General features: G+C 40.7%; 1 protein-coding gene across 1 annotated transcript; it reads left to right on the forward strand.

The window, feature by feature from the left end:
• The first annotated feature begins 367 nt into the window (after positions 1–367).
• tgfbi (transforming growth factor beta induced) lies at positions 368–24,054 on the forward strand. Its single transcript, XM_015371530.1, has 17 exons — positions 368–577; positions 1,386–1,484; positions 13,936–14,000; positions 14,075–14,232; positions 14,319–14,483; positions 15,520–15,666; positions 15,806–15,947; positions 16,022–16,234; positions 17,133–17,270; positions 17,350–17,492; positions 20,188–20,324; positions 20,410–20,540; positions 23,133–23,257; positions 23,363–23,465; positions 23,551–23,603; positions 23,684–23,708; positions 23,783–24,054. The coding sequence occupies exons 1-17, from the start codon at positions 465–467 to the stop codon at positions 23,842–23,844; spliced, it is 2,019 nt and encodes a 672-aa protein (XP_015227016.1). The 5' UTR covers positions 368–464; the 3' UTR covers positions 23,845–24,054.
• Positions 24,055–25,492: the final 1,438 nt, after the last annotated feature.

Consider the following 25,492-nt stretch of genomic DNA (forward strand, 5'->3'; position numbering starts at 1 on the left):
TTCCTTCAGTTCCGATCCTTCTTCCCTTTTCCACACTCCTGTCCCCTGGTCTCCATGGGTTTGTGGACAGTTTGTTCTCCACCTCCCAGACCTGCTGAGTGATATTTAAATCTGTCCAAACAAACTGAAACTGTGATGCTCACTGATTAATTTCAGGTGTCAGGGACATTATGGCCCCATCCACTGTCTCTAAGTCCATTTGTATTAGAAAGAGGACATGGTTTATTTCAACCATTTACAGCAGGTGTTGGAGGTTCCAACTGACAGTGTGATTTAGGGAGAAAAAATGAAAATGAACCAGCTTCCTCAGGAGGCTGGAACCAGAAATTCAATTGGTCCTCTGCGTTACTGCTCCTCCTCCTCCTCCTCCTCCTCCTGAAGCCTCAGCTTCAGGGAGCAGCAGAACAGAGGGAGCAAGATTAAGGTTCAGAGTTAAACCAGGAGTTGGATTCTTTTTGGTGAAGATGAAGCTGTTTCTTCTGGTTCCCATTTTGGCCCTAACTCTGACAGTTTGCGCTGCCAGGTCTCCCTACCAGGCGGTTCTACAGCACAGCCGGATCCGAGGACGACAGCAAGGGTGAGAGTCTGATACTTTCTGCTCAATAAACTGGGAAAACAGCTGCTGTAGAGAAGCAGAGATCCCACCGAAGTTCTGTTAGATTCATGCTGTAAAAGTTTTGCACTGTGCAGAAATTCTCCAGGTCCGGACACCTGGATCCGCACTGCGCCCTCTGCTGGACACTTATTGTAAGACAACTGGTGTGTTAGAATAAGACAGGAGAGTCCTAGTAGTTTACCATTTAAAGTACAACAGTGTTAGTTCTGTTTAGTAGAACCAGATCTTCTGGTAAGAACATCTTAAATATATGCACTGATTCCACTTTTTTATGTTTATGGAATATTTCGGTTTAAGGTGGAATAAAAGGGTATAAATAAAAAAATAAGTAAACTTAAGGTGGACTGAAAGGTCTCCCAAAAGTCTTATCAGGTTAAAGTGTTTTGAAAACTGAGATGGTCTCTGTTTAAATCTGTGAAAATCTCTCCATTCATATCCCTGCAGGAGTTAGTGGTTTAGGGAGGAATAAAACCTGCAGGGTTGTTTGGGTTCAGAGAAACAGTCTCTAAGGATCAGGGTTAGAAATTTGTAAAACAGGAGGATCTTAAATCTGGCCTGTTGAAGCATCAAGTTTGGAAACAGGGAGTCTTGTCTTTAACTAATCGCTGCCTCCTCTCATCTCATTTTCACCGATAAATCTGTTTGTTAAGCTTCATTCCACTTTAACATCAGCTAAGCTTTTAAGGTGGACTGGACTCAACCGATCTCCTCTTGAACTCTTTGTGAAGATCCTTTCTTGTATTTTGAATTATTCTTTTGTCTGTTTCAGGCCTAATGTTTGTGCCATGCAGCTGGTCAAAGGGACTGACAAGAAATACTTCACCAACTGCAAACAGTGGTACCACCGGAAGATCTGTGGCAAACCCACGTGAGTCCCTCTAAATCACTCTAAGTCTCCAGACCTGCCAGAACCAGCTGGGGTTCTGCTTTTCTACGCAAACACATATGTACCTATGATGACTACTACTACTAATATGAAGGACCAACTCTGCGATATTTAAAAATAAATACAGAGATGTGCAGCTTCACCACAGATCCATGACCTCTGTAGTGCCATTGACCCATCTGGCGCCACCTAGAGGCTCTTTTTTTCTGGGGAAACAAGTGTTTAACATATCAGAGACCTGTGGAACATTTTCTACACATTTTTGTGATTAAAAGAGAATAAATCAAGAACTCAGTGGGGCAGAAAATACCTTAAAAGCTGACCAGCAGTAGTAGCCCTGGTGATGATATTATGGGATGGTACTTTAATGTGAGCAGAACCTTTTAGAGACCAAGAAGATTTTCTGGTCCAAAATTTAGACCCAGATTATCAGCTGCTTTAGGTGCCCAGATTTCTGACCTGTTTTGCAGCTCAGATGGAGGAGCTGTGCTGCAGCATCTGCTCAGCTTACATCTACAGGAACATTTTAGAGGAACTTATTAGGACGATCTGGACCATGCCAACAGGGCCTAATCTGAGCGAATCCAGCTTTGTGTTTCCCAGTCTTGCTTATTAGTTTCCCAGTGAATGGAGCCCAACGGGTCAACACTAAAGGTCAGATTTCCTGATGTACCTGAAGTGCTCAGCTCCACTTACGTAGCTGTAACAGAACCATCATTGTGGGAACCCATTTTCATCCAGGCTGTGAGCCTTTTTTATGATCCTAAATAAATGGGACCAATATAGCGATGAGGTTCACATGTTTTATGGTTTTGATTTCTGGCCCAAACTGTTTTAGATGCTAATGAATCAGCTTCTTTCTAAGCTCTAAATATTTTATTCAGAAAGATGAAAAGCACAGGGGAAGGTGTGTTCTTCTGGCTTTATTTCCTCAGCCTGAAACAACAGGGTTAAAATAAAAAAGCCTGGGAGATCCCTCAGAGAGGCCTTCGCACAGTGAGGAGGATGCCACACAGGTATTCACCGCTCTGCAACCTGAGGCAGTCCTCACAGGGACAGATGGAGCCAGTTCTGAGGCAGCTGGTCATCATTTACGGTGGGAGTTTTGATCCAGAGCCAATCAGTCTCCTCTGGAGCTGAAAGCAGGAGAACGGCTCAAATAAACACATTCCTGAGTAACTCTGACCTGCAGCGGTGTCTCTGCAGAGCCATGAACATGAAACCCCGACCTTGGTCTGATTTAAGAGACAGGGCCATTGTTTTTGTTCCATGGCTCTGGAACACCCAGCAGCTCCAGATGTTGGTACAGAGCTCCTCCAGAACCAGATCACACAACAAGAAGCTCAATTAGAAACTTCAGGTGAAGGCTGGCCCCCCGCATGGAAAATTATCTTCTGTTCTTCCTATTTCCATCAAATATCGAATGTGTTAATCATTAAACCCTTGAACACGTTTCATGTTGGTTCTCCTAAAGATCAGGGCACAATTCTATCTTTAGTTCACTGCCTGTGAACTACGTTAATTCTTCCAGGCCCGGTGTCTGTGCTGTTGGACTGTTCTGATCCTTTTCGGTTGATTCTGGTTCTGTTGGGGCCAGTGGAGCTTGCTCCTCATCCTGCAGACACCGAGGCTCTGAAAGCTCTCAGAATATATAATACCTCTGCTTTCAGCAGTTTGCCTCTGATCTGCTCAGCATTCCATTTTTTCCTCTTTTGCTGCATTTTATTTTATCTTCTGTACCTCCTGAAGCTTTCATGGTTCTGATGACTTTATCTGGTTTGCTACAGCCCTGATTTATGATGAAAGTCTCCTGAGATCATTGAGCAAGAAAAACCATCTTAGCCTCATCCTAAAAACAGATTTAGATGTCTTTACTTGCATTACTGAAAGTTGATTTGATTTCTGATAGTTTTCTAATCTGGGGATCCCAAGCTCACTGTATGGAGACAGCCATGCATGTGGCAACACTAGGCCCAGCCAAGATCCTCTCTTTAACAAGAATCAGACCAGAAGAACAGAAAAACCACAAAAATACTAACATGTTGTTCTCCCTTGCTCATTGCCTTTCTGGCTGCTCCAGCTTCCTCCATCAGTCCAAGGGTTAATGAGGTTAATTAATCTCTAAACTGTGAGGACAAAGACAGCTGGACCTCGGTGGGGATGGATGGATGAGTGACATTTTCTTAACTTTTTCCTCACAATTTTTCAGTTTTTATTTTAAAATTATTTTATAAACTATTCATTTTAAATAATAAAAAAAGTTAAAGTGTCACACAAATTTTGTTCCACTTCATGATTGTGTCCCAATTGTTGATTCTTTACAAAAAAAATCAGTTTTATATTTTTATGTTTGAAACCTGACCGCTGAAAACAGGTCAAAAAGTTCAAGGGGGCCTAATACTTCTGCAAGGCAGTGTAATACAGTAGTAGTAAAGAACCTTGAGTGCAATGTTCGAAGGGTGTGAGCACAAAAAACTCACCATGCACAAATACCAATGTTGAATAAGAGTGCATTAAAGTGTGCAGTAATTCATGCAGAAGTTTGACCAGCCGTGAACATTTATTGTAGCAATGTACTTTTTCAGTCAAGAAATAAACTATAAAGCCTCATAACTCTCCTAATTTCATGAAAGTATTACTTTATTCAGTTTTATTTTACACAAGGAGAGGTGATCTTGATGTTTGTTTTCACAATTTAAAGCTTTTATGAGTTAAATCTTTATGATTAAACTAAATTTAGTCTCAAACGATTACATTACACCTCAATACATAATGAAAACACCATCAGTAAATCGGTTGTACTTCTTAGTACTGTGCTCTTTTCAACAGGGGTGTTTGGAGCTGATTGATCTAGTATTTCGCAGTTACTACTAAGCGGTATAATGCAGCCATATGGGTCAGCCTCAAGCGTATGCCCAGATATACAATATATTGCAGTTAATGGTGCTATATAAATTACCCCTGAATACACATAACTACAATTTGGAAATGCATGCAAATTTCAAAAAGTATTTCCTATTACCTTAAGGACACAAACTTTAAATAAAGTTGCTTTTATGAATGGAATACATTTTCATTTAATTAATCTGTACCTGTTTATGATGCACAAACATGTCAGAACAGACTTCCAGCAGGCCCTGTGAAATATGGGCAGATTCTGTTCTTGTCAATTTTTGTGACGCGTTATGCAATAACTTTACATTAAATGCCAACCCAAGAGACAGTGGATATTTAATGCAATGGTGTCACTTATGTAATTTAATCAAATAACTTACTGACTGTCATATTGCTGTGGGAAAACATGTCTACATGGCTATAAGTTAGAGCGAGAAATAAAAGTAGATTTTATGTTTGACCTTTTAACTCATTTAGAGTGATATGAATGTGTTCAAACTAATTCATAATGCAAATCAACAGTAAATACAAACAAAAAAAACCCAATAAACATTAGTTGTTAAAATAATAAATTTTTGAATAATTTGCCTTTATCAGAAATTAATAAATGTTTAGATGATGGATTCGTTACCTTTTTTTAAATGTTCTTAAGGGAATAGTTAAAGGTAAGGTCCACTTAGCTTATAATAATAATAGTGGACGTAGTATTAAGCAGGCATGAAGGGACTTGCTTAATTGCCAAAAAATGGCCTTTTGGCCATTTTTTGGCAATTAAATGTAATGAGTATATCAGGAAACACATAAAGGTTAATGTTATATTAATATTTAAACTGTAATTAAAATAAAGCTTATTTTAGCTTTATAAACAAGCTTTGGGTACCAAGTAGTTGCCATTAGCTTCTTGTTAAGCCTGCTTTACACACCAGTAAACATAGGAAATGATCAGAAATCATCAAAAACACAAATTGCTTTCCCTACTTTGCCAGAACTGATCTGTGTTGGAAAAGTGAGGCATCTCCCAAGTTCAAGAAAGTTTAGCCCAGGCTGGGTCGTGTTGAATGGGTCTTGTCAGATAGGATATGGAAGGCTAGATGTGTCCTTTGTGGTTTCCTGATCCAATTCTGGGATCTCTGATTAATTATATATATTCAGAGAGAATGTCACAGACAAGTCTGTCTTGTTCCGAAATAGCCAGCAGGACACTAAAATGCTGCAGTGTGTGTTCCCTTGGCAATGTTGTCTCTGTTCTCCCTTACATGGTCCTCTGGAATCCTACGGGCAAAGAGAATGCATAAGCATGTAGCAGTTGCTTATTTCCAAACAACTGGCAGATGCAGGATCACTTCTCCCTTTGGGGTTGTAAAGCTTCTAGAATTTGCAAAGACAATTGCTTGAACATTAATCCCCAGTCTCCTAAACTGATTTCACGGTTCTCTTAAATCATTTTAAATGTGGCTTAATTCACATTGTTTGTGTGTCAACCTGGGGGCATAGTAAGGTGAAGTCTAATGATTTGCTATACTTTACAATAACTGAGCTCAATACAACAGAACGGTTTGGACTTAAAAACACTGCTACGTTAAAAACAATAGCTACATTTACATGGACACAATAATCAGATTGAAGAGTCAATCCGATCAAAAAGGTCTAAAACATGTTGACTGAAGATTCTGATCAGATAGAAAGAAAATTCAATCCGAAAGAGAGAGATGGCTTTTTCCGATCGCCATTGCGATCATTATCCATGATTTTTGGGGTAAAATCATCTCTGCTGCTCATGTGTGTAACATCAGTGTGACTTTTTCCTCTTTATTCCTATCTTCATCCACTAGGTCCTGGTCCTCCTTGGTGGAGGAGGTGGCATTAAAGGTAGCATGCCATCCTCACCTCTACCCCTGTATGAGAGGAGCGTTAGCATAAGATACTGCTGAGTCCTCCCCTTGAAGGTCCACATACGTCATGATCCGATCATGTTTTTGTCCATGTAAACAGAGATTTTGAATTATGGTTCTACGTCCTGTCATGCAAAGGATTGTGGGGAAAATATATCGTTCCTTATACCTTCCTTTTTCCAGCACGTTCCTTACTTCCAGTTTATTCCAGCTATTTGGACAGCACTTATCATGGCGACCACTTACACAACATTAAACAGTAAAAGGTATGCTTACAAGAAAACATAAAAAAACATGCTAAATCACATAAAGGAACCAGAAAATACAACTGATTATTTTTATTTCTTGGAAAAATGTGTTTTTTAAGCACCTGTCTGAAAAGCTACATTGTAAAATAATATTTTTGCAAAACCAAAGCTATTTCTCTCTGATAATAAAAAAATGATTAGACAAAGAGATTAGCTATACACCTTTTAATTCTTTTTCAAATATAATTTATTTTCAAATTTAGTTAATTCATATAGTGCCAATTTACAACACATCATCTCCAGGCACTTTACAGAGACAATACAGTCAGATTGGTTCAGAGTTTCTGTCAAGGAAAACCAGTCATTGACTTGCAAGACATGCTCTTCCTGGTTTAGCTTGCAGCAACGATTTTAGCTTGTATTTTGTCATTGACTCTTCAGCAATCCCTCATATCAAGCATGCATGTAGCGACAGTGGAGAGGAAAAAATCTCCCTTTTAACAGGAAGAAACTTCCAGCAGAACCAGGCTCAGTGTGAGTTTCAAGGAGACTGAAGCAGACATTCAGATACAAAAGGTAACTATCAACCAGCTCTACAGGTGACTCCATCCAGGAAAGACATAGCCAGGCAGATGAGCTCCGAGTCATCTTCCATGTCAGAGGATGGAAGACAGCACATGCAGTTACAGTAAAAGAAACACTGAAAAATAGGCCAAGCTTCCAAATCTATAAACAGAGATGACGACTGCAGCAGCACAGCTAATATTTCAATCCAGGATGGAGTCATAGCCTCACAGGAACAGACCAGATTAAGCTACAATGACAGGAAAAAAAGCAAAGAGAACATAAAGTTATAAGTGGAACTTCAATACTGCAGAATAAGAGAATAGAGATAGATTAGATGGATAGATGAAGCAGAATGAGGAAGAGCGGTCTCTATGTCATCCAGCAGTCTACGACATAGCAGCATAAATATAGAAATAGCTCAGGATAATGGTGTATTTTAAATGAGGTATGAGAAAGATAGAGCCAAGGAGAAACATCTGTCTTGACTGAGATCATTCCCCACCGGATCAGGCTGTTAACACTTTACTAAGGAAACATCACTCTGTTTTTAACTATAAGCGTTATCAAAAAGGAAAGTTTTAAGCCTAGCCTTAAAAGTAGACAGGGTGTCTGCCTCATGGACTCAGACAGGTGGTTGGTTCCATAGGAGAGGAGCCTGATAACTAAAAGATCTGATTCCCATTCTACTTTTTGAAATTCTTGGAGCAAAGTACTCTGTTAAGAACATTAAATACCATCAGATCTTTCATATAAGATGGGGCTTGTCATACTTGACTTCCTGTTCAGTACAAAAGCCATGAGCACTCTCCACTTTAACCAGAAAAACATTAACCTCATAATAATTGGTGGACATGTGTAGAACTCTAGCTGTAAAGCAACATTTTCAAAGACGTCCCAACCAGAGTTGGTTCGCAGAGTAACTTCATGTAGTAGATTAACTCAGAATAACTGTTATACAGATTTCTGAAAATCCAGGATATGTAGATATTTACCCCAAAAAGAGTTTTCTCTCAGCCACCTTCAGAAACTGGGCCCAGATGTTCAGTTATGGTCCAGTTCACCTGGCTCGATGCTTGCTCCAAACGTCTGCTCTGATTGAGCTCCTCAGCTTTTATCTGTTGGTTCTTCTTGATTTTTATTTATTTATTTATTTTTTTTGCACTCATTTATCAGTATTTATTTTTTATTTTATTTTACCTATAAGATACATTGGACTCTCAGGACAGATAGTGGAATTGTTCCACCAGTTTCTTGGTTGTTCTGGAGGTTTTCCAGACAGTGTTTACCAGCTAAGTGCAATAATGTGGAATATCAGAAGGATTTTTCCATCTTTCATTCATTCACTGAGGCAGCAGTGTAGAAATAAGCACAGGGACTGTGGTGGGGCCTTCACATGGTGACTGAGGAGCTCAGAGAGGATGTGGGCCAGATCGGACCGTTCAAAGATAAAGTAATGTTTGACTCCAAGAGTTTTTATGATTTCTTTCAGACATGTTGTAACCCAGGTTAGAACCTCTGAGATTCTGTGCATCGCTGGTTGTAAATCACTATAAAGAGAGAGTTTCTTGAACTTTCCCTTCTATTTGGTCTCCATCCCAACAGGAAATGTGATTTGTCCCTCAGGGTGCGTTTGAGGTCTGCAGGTTTATGTTGGAGCGGTTTCAGAGGACGTTTATCTCCGGCTTGAAGTTAAAGCCAGATTCCTCTGGATGTTCGTGGAACGTTCCCCGGAGCGGCTGAATTATTGTGCCCTCGCTCTGTTTGTTTAGACAGAAATCCTCGGCAGCCATCTTTGTTTATGTTGAGAACAAATGGAACGGGTTTTCCGTCTGGTTGGATAATCAGACCAGTGTGTTGGTGCCAGCTTGCTCACACGGTAGCTGATCTCCATCTGTTGACATTTACTGCAGGAACACTGGCTGTTTCTCTGCTTCCAGTCATTTAATTTTATTCCTTTAACAAGCTGCAGCTGGAGTCGCTTGAGAGTTGGACTGAGTTTGGAAAAATCACCTGGAACCTGAGGTTCTGGGATCACAAAAACACAGCAAAGTTCAGGATCAGATTTGCAGCTTTATGATTTTTCCCCTCTATTACCAGAAAACTGGAGAGTGGAAGGAAAACATTTCGCCTCTCAGTGGGTTAATATTGTCTCCAAACCCACGGAGAAGCAAAGGTCCAGTCATGAAGGAGCAGAAGGTTCAGCATACCATAACCCATCCAGTCCATTGCAGAACAAGGTCCACATCAATGTGAAACTAAACTTGTACGGGAGCTGTTTAAAATAAGAGTGACTAAATCTAACTTTTCTAGGATTGGGCCAGCAGTAGCGGGTCAAGAAGAGAAACCCACACATCCTTCAGCTGGCTCCTCCTGGCAGTTCTGGGTCAGAGCGTTGAGTCTGCTCCAGGGTTTCCTCCTTAGTCAATGTGGAAAACTTCCAGTCTGAGAACAAAACTCTACTCAGAACAAGAACAGAAACAGCTGTGTGTTACCGGCGTTAAGTGAGCTGCAGTGGTTCTGGTGTAATGGAGCATGTGTTTCAGTGAGCCGGAGCTCCTTGTCAACATCTGGATCAGAGTTTGGTTCTGAAGATTAGCAACTCTCAGTGTTCTGGGTGGTGTTGATCCTGACCCATGTGGTCTGAAAGACTGAGAACCAGACCATTCCTCTGTCCAGTGTGAGCTGTGAGTGTGGTTTGGGTTTGGCTCTCAATCTGAGGGGTTCTGTTGGTGTTCTTATAGCTGAAAGTCTGGTGCTAATTAACACATTATCACATTATCTGCAGTTGGTGAGGACATCATTTGAAGGGATCCCAAAACCATCTTTTCCAGAACAGAAGCACAAACCACCTGCTCGCAGTGTGATTCATAGGGATCTGGCAGAGTTAAGGTTCTACATCGGACCCTGGACGTTCCTGACGGGCAACAGATGAAGTGCTGTGAGCTTTCTGCCCTTAAAGTTTCTGGATCTCTGGTTGCTGCAAAACCTGCTCCCAGCTGGAAGAGCCAATTTGATCCAAACCTCTTTGCTGAGGAGGTTCTGTGTTAGCAGAGGTTTTTCAGCTCCATGTTCCTACAGTCCGGTTCTTCAGACCGGTTTGATGAAACATTGCTTGAACTTTAGTTTGATCCCTACTGGAGGCAGAATCATGGAGTCCATGTCAATAGACCCGAGTCTGTGGGTCCAGAATAAAGATCTTCAATTGTTCCAGTTGTTGTGATTTAGGTCAACAATCTCAGTCTTAGGGTTACTCTGATAGAGGAACTCCATCTTGAGATGGTTTCTGTCCCATTTTCGTGTGATGCAGAACAGAACTTTCCTTTAATTGCAGTCAGAACCCATCAGACCTGGACCTTTGCTTATGAGTGTGGAGTTGAACGTGGCAGCTTCATGTTCTTCTGCTGCTGTGGTGTTCCTGCTCTTCACCTGGAGGAATGTTGTCCGAACATATTGGATCTGAAGCTTTTCTCTCACAGCAGAACCAAATTCTTAACCTATGTGGCGGGTTTCATTTTGCAGCCAGCAGGAATCCTGGAGCTTTGGGTTTTCCTGGCGCCATCGTCCCGGTTGGCTGCAGATGCTTCTTCTCTTGGAGGAAATGAGCTTTATGAGTCCAGACGGCGGGTTCTGGTTTATTGTGGAAATCTTTACAGTTCTGATGGCTTGGTTGCACAATTCATTACAGCTGACATGGAGTTGGGAGCTTTCTTCGTTGACAGAGCTCCACCTGGTCTCCCTGGTGCTAAAAGAATCAGATCAGAACCAATACAGGTTGCTTCGTTTATCATTGTGTTCATCTTCACAAAGCATAATGTTCTAGCAGAGTGATTGATCCTTGATCCATAATCGGCTGGATGGAGCCATCATATATTTCAATATCTATTGCAGAGAGCCTTTGGTTTTTATTCAAACTGTGTTTCCCTCATGTGTTCCTCCCTTCAAGATTATTGGAGTTCAATCCAACTCTGTCACAGTCAGAACTTGTCGGGCTTCATAAAGACCTTTTTATTTAAAGTCCCAGTTCACCGCCATGAACAGAACGTCCTTGTAGCTTCTGCAGGTTGTTTAGAACGTCTGAACTACTGTTTCAAATATCTGTGTTTGTAGAACTCTACATGAACGAAAGGCAAAATGTGGATCACAGACGTTTTAAATGCATCCACCCCAGCAATAAAGCCAGTGCACATTTCAGCCACAAAGAACAAGTGAGTTAATTAGCAGCAGAAAAAAATAATTAAGTAGACTTTAAGGGCAAAGCTATGTGTCTGTTTTATTGTCATTTTGTCTCACATTGGAGAAATATACCTCTGCATTTAACCCATCCCCTGGGAAGGCAGTGGGCTGCCATCGTGGGGCGCCCGGGGAGCAATCGGGGGTTAAGGGTCTTGCTCAGAGAGCCAGGCAGTCTGTGGGAGTGGGGCTTAAACTCAGATCCTCAGAATTCCAAGCTCTATGTCTTAACCACTAGGCCGCCACTCCCTAGAATGCTCTCCTAGAATTGTTTAAAAAACCATAATGTTAAAAAAGACAGAAAAAATTGGATGCAATAATTTGAATTGTTTATTTTGACATGCAACAAAATTTAACTTTTTATCTTTTTTTTGCAAAAGAACTATTGAAATGATTCATTTATTAAGTTCATTTCTACGATGCCCTTTCTGTAATTACATTCAGACTGGGGTTGTACTGATCCGTCTGCTTCCGTCTGATCAGAAACTGAATCTATCCCACTTCAGGGGATAATCTCTTGGAATTTGCAGTAGGGGGTGGCCTTCTGGAGCTCAGACAGGAGCAGCGGGAGATGCAGCAGAGCGGAAGAGAGGCAGTAGATCAAGACATGACGCTGAGGAAAGCCTCTGTGGCTATGAGATGACAGATGAAGAAGAATAATTTAACTTTTTTAAAGCTTCCCACAAACCTTAAGAACATTTCCTACCTCATCTTATGTACACATTATTTTTTTTGAAGATCCATTTTTATAAAAAAAAAAAAAAAAAAAGATGTTCTACACTCTGCTCCTTCACCCTACATAACAATTGCTTTCAGTGCTGATGGGTTGTCGCTAAAGTTCAGATTTTCCAGCTGCTGCAACCATCTCAGTTAAGGTGTTGTGCCTGTACTGGAACTGCCATAAAATGATTCCTGTTGCACCACTAGAAATGCATCACATTGCTCCTGATGTTCTGATGCCTCTACGTAGGAATAACATACATCTGTGGCTCCAGTTGCGGAAAACACATTAGGGGGCGGCTGCTGCTCTCTGAAAGGCTTAATGATGTTAATTAAAAACAAATGTAACAAATTGCATTTATGATGAAACACATAAAACACATTAGTACAACAGGTGCATATTCTACCAATAGTTTTATGAGGTTTAGCCTCCCTATTATTTAATGAGAAATGTCCCCTCTCCTCTCTGGTGGGAACCCACCTTCAGAGGGACGGACTACCAGATCTTAATTTAAGTAACTAAATGATGTGGTTTTCCGTAACGCTTGTGTTCAACTGTTTCATCTTAAAAAGTTTTGCGAAAAAATGTTCTGATGGAACCAAACTGGAACTTTTGGGTCTTAGTTCTAAAAAGTACCTAAGTTTAGCACAGTGAGTCAGTAAGCATCAAGAAAAAGCGGACCATAACCAGAGTGAGAGATAGTAGTGGCAGCATCATTCTATGGGGTTAATGTCCTTCAGACTGAACTGGATTTTTTTCATCACGGTGGATGTTAAGAACAGTTTGGGATTTTAATCAGTTTGACCAAAAACCTTTAAGTATTATTTTTCATTATCAGTGTGGCTCCAAAGCAGCTAAAGAATAACCTAATAGAAGGGAGATCAAAGTTCTGGAATGGTCGTGTCCAGACAAAGATCGACAGAACATCAGTGGTTTCCTAAGGAGATATCTGAAAGATCTAGAAGACTTTTGGACTTTTGGACATGAGTAAAAACATATTAGCAGTCAGGAAGTGAGATGCTGACAGAGCAATGAAAAAGCTGGACCAGAACCAGAAGGTCCTTCATCTAAAGTTCAACAAGTTAAAGGTCTTAAGCCCAATGAAAGCCACAAACCCTGGTGTTCTTGGTGATTCGTCAGGATTAATATTGCATTAAAGCTGGAAAATTTTTGAACATTGATAAATATCTAACTGATGGGACCAGAACCAGACGGGTTCTGAGCCTGAAGCCTCATTTCTTTAGTGTTTATGATCTGATCCTCTTCCAGCATTCCAATTTCAATCCTCAGCTGTTCAGGTGGGATTCTGATCTGGAATTTGAGAACAGCCTGGTTCTCAGTCATGTTTAGAACTCCTCTGACAGGTTAGAACGGTGAAATGACGTTACTAGCAGAAGGCAGTTAAAATGTCCCAGCATCAGGAAGTGGACATCATTGATGCGTCCAATTCTCTCTGTGAGCTTTAAATCTGTTAAATTAGAACATCTGAGCTTCATCTGAACCAGTGGACCTGCAGAATGTTATCCACCAATGGGCTTCTTTTAGCTTTGGGTTTCTGATCTGCAGACAAAAATCCTGGAAGAACTTAAAAGTCCAACGATATATAAAAAAAAGTGATAATTTTTTTTTCTCAATGAAATAAACTAATGTTCAGGTGTTAATGGCTGACTTCAGAACATCCGTCCACTTCCTTTTGAACTTGAACTTCATGTTTTGTCAGTTTCTGTTTCCAATAGGCTAAGACTGTTCATCTGAGTTCCAAGTTTCTGGTTCCGATGGTTGTAAGGAGGAACATTTTACCCTGAGGAACATAAAGAATTTGTCAGAATCTGACCTAGCTCCAGTAAAACCCGCATGACCCATCTCTGTCTCCTCTGCAGGGTCATCACCTATGAATGCTGTCCAGGTTATGAGAAGGTTCCTGGAGAGAAAGGCTGTCCTGCTGGTACGTCATGTGACCCCTGACATCCTCTGCTCTCTAAACCATCAAGTTTTAACAAAGAAGGTCATCTCTTCCAGCGCTGCCTCTGGTGAACATCTACAACACTCTGGGCGTGGTCGGTGCCACCACCACTCAGCTGTATGCTGAACGAGCCAGACTGAGGGAGGAGGTGGAAGGTCCTGGAAGCTTTACCTTCTTCGCTCCGAGTAACGAGGCCTGGGCCGCCCTGCCTGCAGTCAGTACACCCCTAAACCCCCCATATGGGGAACCTCAAAGCTAACACGCTGCAGGTGCTCATGGTGATCTGTCCTCCTGCTGCAGGAGATCCTGGATGCTCTGGTGAGCAACGTGAACATCGAGCTGCTGAACGCGCTTCATTACCACATGGTGAACCGCAGACTGACCTCTGAGGAGCTGAAACACGGATCCACCTTTACCTCTATGTATCAGGATTCACTCGTCCACATCCACCACTACAGCAACGGGGTGACCGAGCACAGATTAACACTACAGAATATGCTAGAATCCTCTGATACACAATAGATAGATGCAATAAACCCGCTGTCTGAAAGGTTGTAACTCTTTGCAGCTCCGCAGCACAACATGGAGGACAACCGAACAGTATAACACAATGTAAAACAATACAGCACAATGTGACTCATCAGTGTAGCACACCAATGCGCCCAAAACACGATGTAACATGATGACATAACTCTAATATAATGAGCTGGCTGACACTGTAACCTGCAGCAGGTGTTCCCTCGGTAACAACCTCTCTTTACCACGCAAAGTTTTATAGCCATACTGGTGGTATGCAGTTATTCATTCTTGATCCTTAATATCTATTAAAAAATAATTATGATACATGTGATTTTATGCTAATCAAATTCAGCCACATTTAATAGATAGTTTATGTACACAACAGAATCTAAATTAATGGGGCGGGGAGGATTAAAAGGTTTAAATGAACAAACTGAATTATCAATTAAAAATGATTAACAGAATTACCCAGAAAATATGACTGTTTAAACCTTTTGTGGATTTGGGTTTGTTAACCAGCTAGTAATTGCTATAATTTATAACTGTTTTAAACACATTGCACTCAACCGTCAAGTATATGGGCTGGGTCTGAACGTCCGCCCTAAACTTTATACCCTTTATAGAGCGACGACTATATAGGGGACTGTATAGTGAACTCAGTTAACTGACCTTTTGTATGGATGATCACTACTTTTTGCTTATTTGTGGCTGCCAAAACAAATTTTCAAGGTGCATTGTGGGAAATTTCAGGTCCATTACTTCTTCATTCACTAGATGTGCGGACACATATCCAAAATGGCGTAACCACTATATATAGCCCTATATAGTGAAATGGGTGGACATTTGGACACAGCCAGGGCCTTTGATAATTTGTGTGGTAATGTCAGAGCTGCAATGCCTTCTGGGAGATGTAGTTACAGTCTGGTTATTGTTTGTTGGGTCCAACACTGGATTGATCCCTGATTGCCTTCTTGTCTCTAAGATCATAACGGTGAACTGTGCCCGTCTGGTCAAACCCGACCAACATGCCACCAACGGCATCGTACATGTCATCGACCGTGTCATCACTGCCGTGTCCAACGACATGCTGTCCATCATTGATATTGACGACGATCTGGAGAAGCTCCGTGTGAGTAAACTGATCAGTGAGGAGCCCAAAGATCTAAACCTTCCAATTTTGACATTGCTTTCAGCCAGAGTTTCTGTAAACCCAAACCATCCATGGCTCCATACTACCAGTCACACTCATTAGTAAGTTTGTGTTTCAGGCAGCGTTTGCTGCTGCAGAACTAAGCACCCTGCTGGAGGGAGGGGGTCAATTCACCGTCTTTGCCCCCACCAACGAAGCCTTTCAGAAGATTCCTTCAGAGACCCTGAACAGGATCCTGGGGGACCCAGTGTCTCTGAGAGGTGAACCTTCTAACATCCCAGCTGATGATCTTTTCATCTCTCAGTCTGCTTAAGTTCTTTGGCTGTCCCCTCAGACCTGCTGAACTACCACATCCTGAGGCAGCTGCATTGCTCCGAATCCATTGTGTCGGGGTCCTCCATGGAGACGCTGCAGGGTACGTCCTTGGAGGTGGGCTGTGACGGGGACCAGATGACTCTGAACGGGAAGGCCATCATCACCAAGAAGGACCAACTGGGAACAAACGGAGTCATCCATTACATTAATGAGCTGCTCATCCCAGACTCAGGTACTTACTGCACAGAATTCATACAAAGCAAAAATGCCAGTCTTTAACCTTAGATGTAGTGTTAATTAAATAGTGTGAATGTTGTATTAACAATAAACAGCAGTAAAATAACACTGCCAGCGTAACTTTTGACATATTTACATGGTTAGATCCGAGTGTTATCTGTTTGCTGTTTAGTTTAAGCCACGCCCTCACGTAACGGCTGCAAATGGCGTAACTTAATTTTTTGGTTAAAGGAGACGCCATCTTCTTTTCTAGTGCCTGCTTAAAAAAATTGTGAGCATCATAGTTAACAAGGATAAAGTATTTCTTTTGACTACTACATCTGTCTGTCAGACCTAATATATAATGACGAAAAAACGTATATTGTTCTCTGCTGTTTTTTTATATGAGCTGTGCATTGTTTGAGGCCTTTGAAAGAGAACAGTTTCATAAAAAGGTTAAACTTTGAATTTCTGTGCATTTTTTGAATAGTTAGGGGTTTTTGTCCATTATACTTGGCATGGAGATGCCAAGTTTAGTTTAGACCCAGGCTCAAACCCAACCTCTCTCGTACTCCCTTTTCTGTTAACCCACTGTATAAAAAAAACAAGCCTCTGGTGTCGTAAAAACACCACACTGGTGTTAATTTGACCATTCTATTTTAACACAAACCCTATTCTAATGTTAAAACCACACCCGGTATTTTTTGGATAATCAACAATGGCTGGTGTAAGTTTAACACAAATTGGGTGTCAGTCTATTAACACTTTAATAAATGTTATTTTAACAATAGCTAGCCAGCTTTTTCAGCAGTTTAACCACAGGGTGACCCATTAGAACCGGCTGACCGTCCAGCATTCAGTTTTTATGACTTCAGCCTCAAGGTTTGAGCATCTGACTCTTCTTTATTCTGCAGCTAAAACTCTCCTGGAGCTGGCTGAGAGCTCATCTGTCACCACGGCTACCAGGTTGTTTGTGGATGCCGGTCTTTCATCTCACCTTGCAGGCTCAGAGGCCCTGACCCTGCTAGCTCCTCTGAACGATGCCTTCAAAGGTAAAGCTTGCATAAACGAGAAGAGTAGAGGATTTACAGACCTGGTGTGTTAAACACTTTCTCCCACCTTGTCCAATAGGAAGTCTGACAATGACTCCTGAGATGAGAAAGCTGATGAAGAACCACATCCTGAAGACGCAACTGTCCTCCAAGTCCCTTTATCATGGCCAGGAGCTGGAAACCATGGGAGGCCTTAAACTGCGAGTCTTTGTCTACAGAAATGTAAGAAGTTTTGCCCTGTATCCGTATTATATGAAGAGTTAACCTCTTAATCCACCTCATTTTGGGAAATTCTCGCCTATTTTACGTACCCAAATGGAAAAGCAAATAACTTGAAAATTACAAATTACATGTGTGATAAATTATTTCAACGCTAAAACCTTCTAGTTTCTGAATATATACATAAAAATTGGGTGAGTAAAACATCCAAGCTGTATCAGTTCAAACAAGACTCAAAGTTGTTTTTTTAATTCTTGAAAATTTTTAACAGCAGTTATAAAGACATGCTTGCTTGTTTTGGCTGCTTTGTCTTGGTGCATTTTGACATGCTGCTATATCTCTGTTATCTGTGCTTTGGTCCTCGCTACGTCCATAAAATGAACTAGGTGGTTGAATTTAGGAGAATCTACGCTTTGCAATGATGTCTAACATGTCAATATTGGTAAACATTTTACCAGTGTAATCTTCATGCATTCTGAGTTATTATTGTAAACACTTTAAAATGGTTTTGAGAGGTTAAGTCTGTTTTAGCCCCTGATCAGTGCTGCTGGCCGACCTCGCTTATGAAAACTGGAAGTTTACAGCAGGATTCTTTCCTTTCTCTTGTTTATGGCTCCTCAACCCTCACCCTGTTTTCCTTCCTGTTGTTGCTCTCCCTTTGCTAATAATCTTGTGGCTCTTTCATATCAGCAGGGGTTCCTCATCAGAGGGTAATTAACAGGGGAAGTAAAATGGAAAGGTTCAGATTTTTAATTGAAAGAATGCCAATAAAATCAGATAAAACAAACTAGCCGGATTCATGCTGAGACACTGTAGACCTCTACCATACTAAAAACGTCCTGATCCAAGCAGAAGCCGCAGTTGATAGGAATCTTAACTGTAAGTGCATCATGAGATCTTTATGAAGGCTGTATCAAAGTTTTCTGATTAACAACTTCACTTTTTTAACATTTAGTTTTATTTTTTAACATATATATATATCTGCCTTAGGTATATGTAATGTGTTTTCTTAAAATAAGGGGCTATTAGAAATATTTTTTTTGGATGTAATTTAGGGATTCCTTTTGGTAGAAATTAAAGAATGTTTAGTATTACCTCTTGTGAGCTGGAAGAAATAAAAAACTTGACAGTTAGACAAAGGGATTTTTAATGGTGATCAGCCACACAAATTATTAAGGAGCAAGGGGAGGAAGAGCTATACTGCTGAGAGCGAACCATGAGTGTGGAGCGGGAAGCACAGACGCACATTTCTGCACAAGCACAGCTGGAAGATCCGAGTTTGTCAGAGTTGAGCTCCCAGTACCAGCAGCTGCTGCCATGGTCCATCTGTGGTCCTGCAGAATGTTCACCGCTGCACGGCAGGTGGGCTGCATAAGCAAACAGGACGCAGCAGCACGCCTGATACTGCTTAGCTTGTCTATCAGATTACAGCCAAATGATACATTTTAAATTTCTGATCGACCAACCGCAAATTTTTATTTAGTCTCCTCTCGTTGACAAAAACTCACACTCATGTGTTGTCAAGTTTTCGTCATCAAAGATCCATGTTTAGTTTGTCAGTTCTCGTTATCGTCATTAAAAAAAGCTTCAACGAAATAATTTCACCATCGTTGAGGAAAACAACTCTGTTTAGCAGTAAAACTATGACTCTCTTATTATTTCAGATGTCTTTCATCTTAGATCAGGCAACCCACCTAAAATTACAGAAGAACAGCGGAAAGGGTCAATAGTATGTCGTCCAGCTTTACTAAAACTATGATAAGAAATAAAATCCCTAATACTCTGAAAGACTCGTCAGTAAAGTTAACAAACAAATCTGTTAAGTAAGAGTTTGGTGCATCAGACAGGAGCATCATCTTAGGCTTTACAAGTTGGTATCAGCAATACCTTTAAAAATACTGTTAATCTGACATTCCCATTCTCAAGAATAGACATTTAATGAACTTTGGCAATCCATTAAGTCGGCAGAAGAACTGGAAGGATTTAAAAATCACAACTGATGTTTCTGACTCAGCGATTAGACTTTAGACCCCATGCAGATGTAGCTGACACAAAATCTAGATAATTTCCACGTTTCCTGGCCAAAACTCGTTGCTGTAAAACATCTTACTGTTTGTGCTTTTATTAAATGTTTTTTTTTATTTACTGTTTCCTTTTACTAACCCAAAGTGAGGAAATTCAAGCGTTATTTCAATATTGATTTAATCCTTCATACATTTTTCTCAATAGCTTTGGTTTTTTTTAATTAATGTATCAAAATAAAAGTTCAGTTAAACTGTGGTGAACTCAACATAATTAAACAAAAAAATAAAGTTATTAATTTTGTATAATTTAAAGCAGATTTTTTTTCATTCAGGAGCAAAATAACTTTTAGCTTCTGTCTTGATTCCAATGTTATTCTACCTATTTTTAATTTAAATGATATAAAGGAAGTTATTCTGATGTTTTAGTGTTAGGTTAAACCATGTTGACCTGAATGCAGAGGTGAGGGAAGTCAGACGGCTGCTGATTGGTGAAACTGAGACTATGTGGCTCCTCTGTAGGAGGTTGATGGACTACAGCACTACAGATGAAGGCAGCTGAGGAAGAGATTATCCGTTTAGCTCCTCTGAGCTGCTCTGTTCAAAAAAGAAGCAATACAGATTGTTCTGGTTCAGTCTCTGACCTGGTGATGCTTCCTCCTTGTGTTCCTCTATAGAACCTTTGTATAGAGAACGCTTGCATTGCTGCCCACGACAAAATTGGCCGCTATGCCACCATGTTCACCGTGGACAAGGTCCTGACTCCGCCCATGGGGACGGTGATGGACGTCCTGAAGGCCGATAACCGCTTCAGGTGAGGTCTGGTTATGATTGAGCGCTGCCTGTTCATCATGTTCTGAAATATGTTCTGTCTTCAAATAAACCTGCGGTTCTTGCAGTCAGCTGGTCGGAGCCATCCAGACCGCCGGCATGACAGAGCTGCTCAACCAGCAGAGAGTGCACACCTTCTTCGCTCCCACCGACGAAGCGTTCAGGGCGATGCCGCAGGCCGACTTCAACCGTCTGATGAGTGAGTGTTGATCCTACAGCAAAAGGTCCTGATAAGAATCCACCCCAGAACAAGCTGAACGAGTCGGCCTGCTGCAGAAAGATTCAACTTGGAAACATTTCTAATGGGGTGAACCTGTCCTTACCAGATTATTCAGGAACATGAGAGAAAACTTATGGAACCACAGGCTGTAAAAGAATTTGGATCAGCTAAGTCTGCCGGTTTGGTGCTGGTTAAAAGTTTAACTCCCACTGGCTCGCCAGTGCACTGTTTTCTATATTTATATCAAACAGTTGCCTTGAAAATAACACTGGTTAAACCTTTAATTAAGTTTCCATTAATTTCAGTTTATTTATATAGCGCCAATTCACAACACATGTCATCTCAAGGCACTTTACTGATTAGATTAGATTCTCCACAATTCAACCTCCAAGTTCATTTTATTGACCCAGCAAGCACCAAAGCACATTTAACACAGTTATAGCAGCATAGTAAAATGTAAATATCAAAAAGCAGCTGCAAAAACATACCTTTGAAGGCATCCAGAAGCCATACTGTATTATAAATCCAACCTTCAATTGTTTATACTCCATTCATTCATAAGGCTCCACAGAATCAAAGTAATCCAGCATTTTCATAATACAAATATTCCGTGATCAGAAAATAACCACATAAAGTCTGTTTTTTTTTTACATAAAAAAAGTTAACATCTTGTTAATAAGACTTGCTCCCTGAAACATTTGCCTTGTTGGGTATGTTTGTTTTCAACACCTTCCTGCCTACAAAACCAAAGTGCCCGCATCTGTGTATGATTCGATTTGATTCAGGGACAGCCATGGAAGTATCACAGGCGCTCCTTGCCTGTAAGCCAATGACGCACAGAGTAGAGCGATATTATGCCTCATAGAGTCCTGCTATTATTGGTTAAGACAACGTGCCCTGTTTGGCTTTGTAGTCAATGAAATAAGGTTTCAAACAAGGCTAAACGTGACTAATTTGAACAGTGCAGCCCTGATATATTGCCTGGCGTAAACATTATACAGGCAGGTTAGTGACTGGAACATTGCACACTGTTAGATAATTAGATGGAAAGATAGAAAAATAAAAAAAATATTTGCTTCAAAAATGTTATGTGGCCATCAAAATGCTCCAGTGTGATTTTTGGAGTAAAATTATTGTTTAAAAGCAATAAGCACAATTTGGAATATTTTGGCATATGGAGAGGTTTGGAGACGCTGATGACCCCAGAAGTTAAAAGTCCCACAGCTCTGGAACTGTTATACAATTTGATGCAGAATAAATGTAATTAGAGTAGAGTAGAGTAGAGTAGAGTAGAGTAGAGTAGAGTAGATTCAACTTTGTTGTCTTTGCGCGGGTACAGGTTCAAGTCAACGAAATGCAGTTTAGGTCCAACCAGAAGTGCAATAGCAGCAAGTACAGGATAACTAATGGTTCTATAAATACAGGACATGGGTTTCTACTGAATAAGTATAGAGATGAATACCATTATAAACAGAAACTTACTAACAGATGAATATAATATATAGATAACTAGTGTTATGAACTCAATTTACAGCTGGATATGTACCAAATATAATATACGGATGGATATTACTATAAAAAGGGTTTTTACAGTTATGTACAATAGCATATATACAGATGGATTTTACTATAAATGAATACGGTTTGGACAGAAGCTATCTAAATTAAACTGGAGTGGAAGGTAATTGCATATGAGAGTTAAAGTACGTTATTGCAAGTGTATATGTAAACAATTGGTACTGTGAATAAACAGTCGGCAGTGCAAATCAATAATACAATGATACATGCCTATTGTCAAGCATGTCTTTTTTACTGCTATTGAAAAAAAGACCTGATATTTTCTAGGAATGAGTCATGTTTGAACTGATCCACTTACAGCTGTGTTTTGGTCACACTATTTTATTTGTATTTTCAAAAACTAGAAGGTGTTAGCTTTCAAGTGATGTACGACACGTGTAATTTGGGCTCACAGTTCCTTAGTTTTCCATTTGGGGTATGCAAAATGGTGAGGATTACTTCAAATTAGGTGGATATTAAGAGTTAATGAAAGTGTTTAGATAAAAAAAAAAAGTTCTAATTTATCCTCAGACTTTCTGATGTCACTTTCTGCAGTTCTGATCCAGCTCAGAGAGTATCAGGAGACAAACCTCCCGGCTTCCTGATATGAAGCCATGATCTCCTCAGTTCTATAGAACCAGCAGAATTTTAGACCAACCGACCTGATGACCTGGAAGCTTCAGGCTTCTGAGCCTATAAAACCCCCCACTGTGATGGCAGGGGAAGCTTGAATGGTTGTTTAAATTTGTCTGAACCACAAAAGCACTCTGCTCCATTTGGGTTCCAGTTGTTTATGTGACTCAGAGAGGAAAACATCACTGCAGCTCCAGCTGTTGACAGATTCCCTCCACTGATAAAGAGAGCCTGGGAAAAACAGGAACAGGGAGATATTCTTATAGAACCTGCTGTAGTGAGGCAGAACTGGGAGGCGAACGGAAGTTCCTGAAAGCCAATCAGGTCTCAGCAGCTCCTCAGATAGACGCCCAGGTCCCTCACCTGTCTGTGTCTCTGCAGGGAACCCTCAGCAGCTGTCAGATGTCCTCAGGCTGCACCTGGGGGAGGGTCTGTTGGTGAGCGGGGGAGTCAGCTCTCACACTCGTGTGACGCCTCTGCAGGGGGAAAAACTGGAGCTGGGCGTGGTCAGTGAGAAGTTTGCCTCTTCTGCAGGCTCCTGATTGGTCAAACAGCTTCTTCAATAACCTGATGATCAGCCGTTGATCCTTCCTTTTCTCTCTCTGCACCAGAGGAACTACACCGTCTATGTCAACAAGGTTCCTGTGGTGGACGCCGACCTGATGGCGACTAACGGCGTTGTTCACGCCATCAACAGCATCATCAAACCTCTGGGTGAGCCACAGCACTACACCAGTCTGCAGAGGTTCTGACCCGGTGTGCACTGCTGGAAACATCTGTCTTTGGTTCTCTGTTGCAGCTCCAAGGGCAGACAGGGAGCAGGCAGATGGACCTGCAGCGGCTTCGCCTGCAGTAAGGAATCATTAAAGGTTTTCCTAACGAGCATCAGGAGATCAGATGTTCCTCTGTCTGAAATCTTGTCTGTTTTCCAGGTGGACTCCAGGAGTTTCAGGAACAGTGAGGGACTCGTCTTTAGCTTGTGATCCTGGTTTAGGTTCTGGTCCCAGTTACGATTCTGTTTGTTTCCACAGATGATCTGTTCGAGAGGGTTCTGAGAAGTCGCTCCAGCAGAACCATGAACAAGATTCAGTAAAAAGGAAGGAGGAGTTCAATGACTCCCAGCAGGACCGATTCCCTGTTTTCAGGGAATGGGAGTTTTTTTTCTGTAAAAAACAGTTTAACTCTGTGAGATCCCTGTCAGATCGCCTATAAAGTGTTCTGTGGTCCTGCAGCATGTCGGCGGGTCGCAGATCTGGCCTTTGAGAGATTTTTGTAAAATAAAGCTGAGAGTGAGACTCCCCTATATCAGTGTGCTTCATCTCTGCAGAGAAGGACATTCCTGCCTCTAAACAGATCATTGGTTCTGACCAGATTACTTCTAAATCCAATTCCTGGTTCTTGAGATGGTCTTCAATTCTGTTTTGGTCCAGTTTGTTCTCTTTCACTGTTTTCTGGAGAGCATTTTAATTGATTGACTCTTCTGACCAAGAAGCTCTTGAGCTGACAGAAAAAATTTCTGGCTGAATCTGAAAAACCTTCCCAGTTTAGCTCCATGGATATAATTCCAATTAAGCTGTTGGATGAAACTAAAGCTCACCTGGTAGTTCATCATTAGGATGGAGCTCCTCCATACAGATGCAGCTCCAGCTACATATGGAGCTTTTTACACTTGAGGAGTTCCAAATAAAGCATAATTTTTTATCTGAAATGCACACATTAATATATGTATTTACAATTTTGGTTTAATTACTGCTCTAAGTTAGTTTCTCTGTCAGCTAAAGGCATGTTTTGGAGTCTTAATACTCCAGTTAAAGATTAATCGATTACTAAATTAGTTGATGATTATTTTAATAATAGATCAATGACGATACACAAATTTATTAAAATAAGGTGAAGAATGATTTAACTTTTCACATCAGCTTTGAGGGAGGAAATAAGAAAACTGGAACCATCAAATTAACTGATCCCAAATAGAAATGGATATTTTTATTTTTTGTGGTATCATTTTCACAGTTAGAATGAAGGAATATTAGAGATAAACAAAAGCAGTCACCATGGAAGCTGAAAACACATGTACCCCCCCACCCCCTTACATTTAATGGCCATTGATGGTTAAAAAAAAGTACATTCATAACAAAAGAGAATTTGAGTAATTAAAAGAAAAACAACCACCTCCCCCCAATATAAAAAGCACAAACAAAATAAATGAATTCAAAGCTGTGTGTGTGTAATAACCTTTACAATACAGGTTGTGGGCCCAAAAGGACTAGACCAGAAACAAAAAGGAGAGGGAGAAAGAAACAGCTGCATCTCCAGGCTTAGTGATGCAACATTTCTAAAAGGGGAACAAAATAAAAAAAGAAACATGTAATCAGAGCCTCTGATGGAGAGTCTTATTTATTTATTTTTTTCAGTTTTATAAAGCAGTGTCCATCTTTATCAGGTGGGAGTTGGTGGGTGAGGGTCAATCCAAAGCATTAGAGTGGCTATTCTGGCCAGCAACATAATGGACAGGATTCAGAATAAACAAGAATTGCTCTCTATCGATATCCAGTTCCTCAGACCAGAGAGTGCCAAGTTAACAGATGAAAATTAAACACGCTCTTTGAAAAAGGTTTGATTCCAGTGTGGAAAGTGCAATTAAAGTCTCTGACCTGTAAATACCTGAAGAAATGAGTATTGGGCAGCTTAAGGTTTGAAGGTAATTGAGAAAATGTTGCCAAAGGGCCATGGGCTCTGAT

Source organism: Cyprinodon variegatus, unplaced genomic scaffold (genome assembly GCF_000732505.1).
Source record: "Cyprinodon variegatus isolate N-32 unplaced genomic scaffold, C_variegatus-1.0 Scaffold59, whole genome shotgun sequence".
Taxonomy (NCBI): Eukaryota; Metazoa; Chordata; class Actinopteri; order Cyprinodontiformes; family Cyprinodontidae; genus Cyprinodon; species Cyprinodon variegatus.

Coding starts and splice junctions, on each gene's coding strand:
- tgfbi (XM_015371530.1), top strand. CDS start 465: ATGAAGCTGTTTCTTCTGGTTCCCATTTTGGCCCTAACTCTGACAGTT. Junction 16,235..17,132: donor GCTGCTCATCCCAGACTCAG/GTACTTACTGCA, acceptor TTTATTCTGCAG/CTAAAACTCTCCTGGAGCTG. Junction 23,709..23,782: donor CTCCAGGAGTTTCAGGAACA/GTGAGGGACTCG, acceptor TTGTTTCCACAG/ATGATCTGTTCGAGAGGGTT.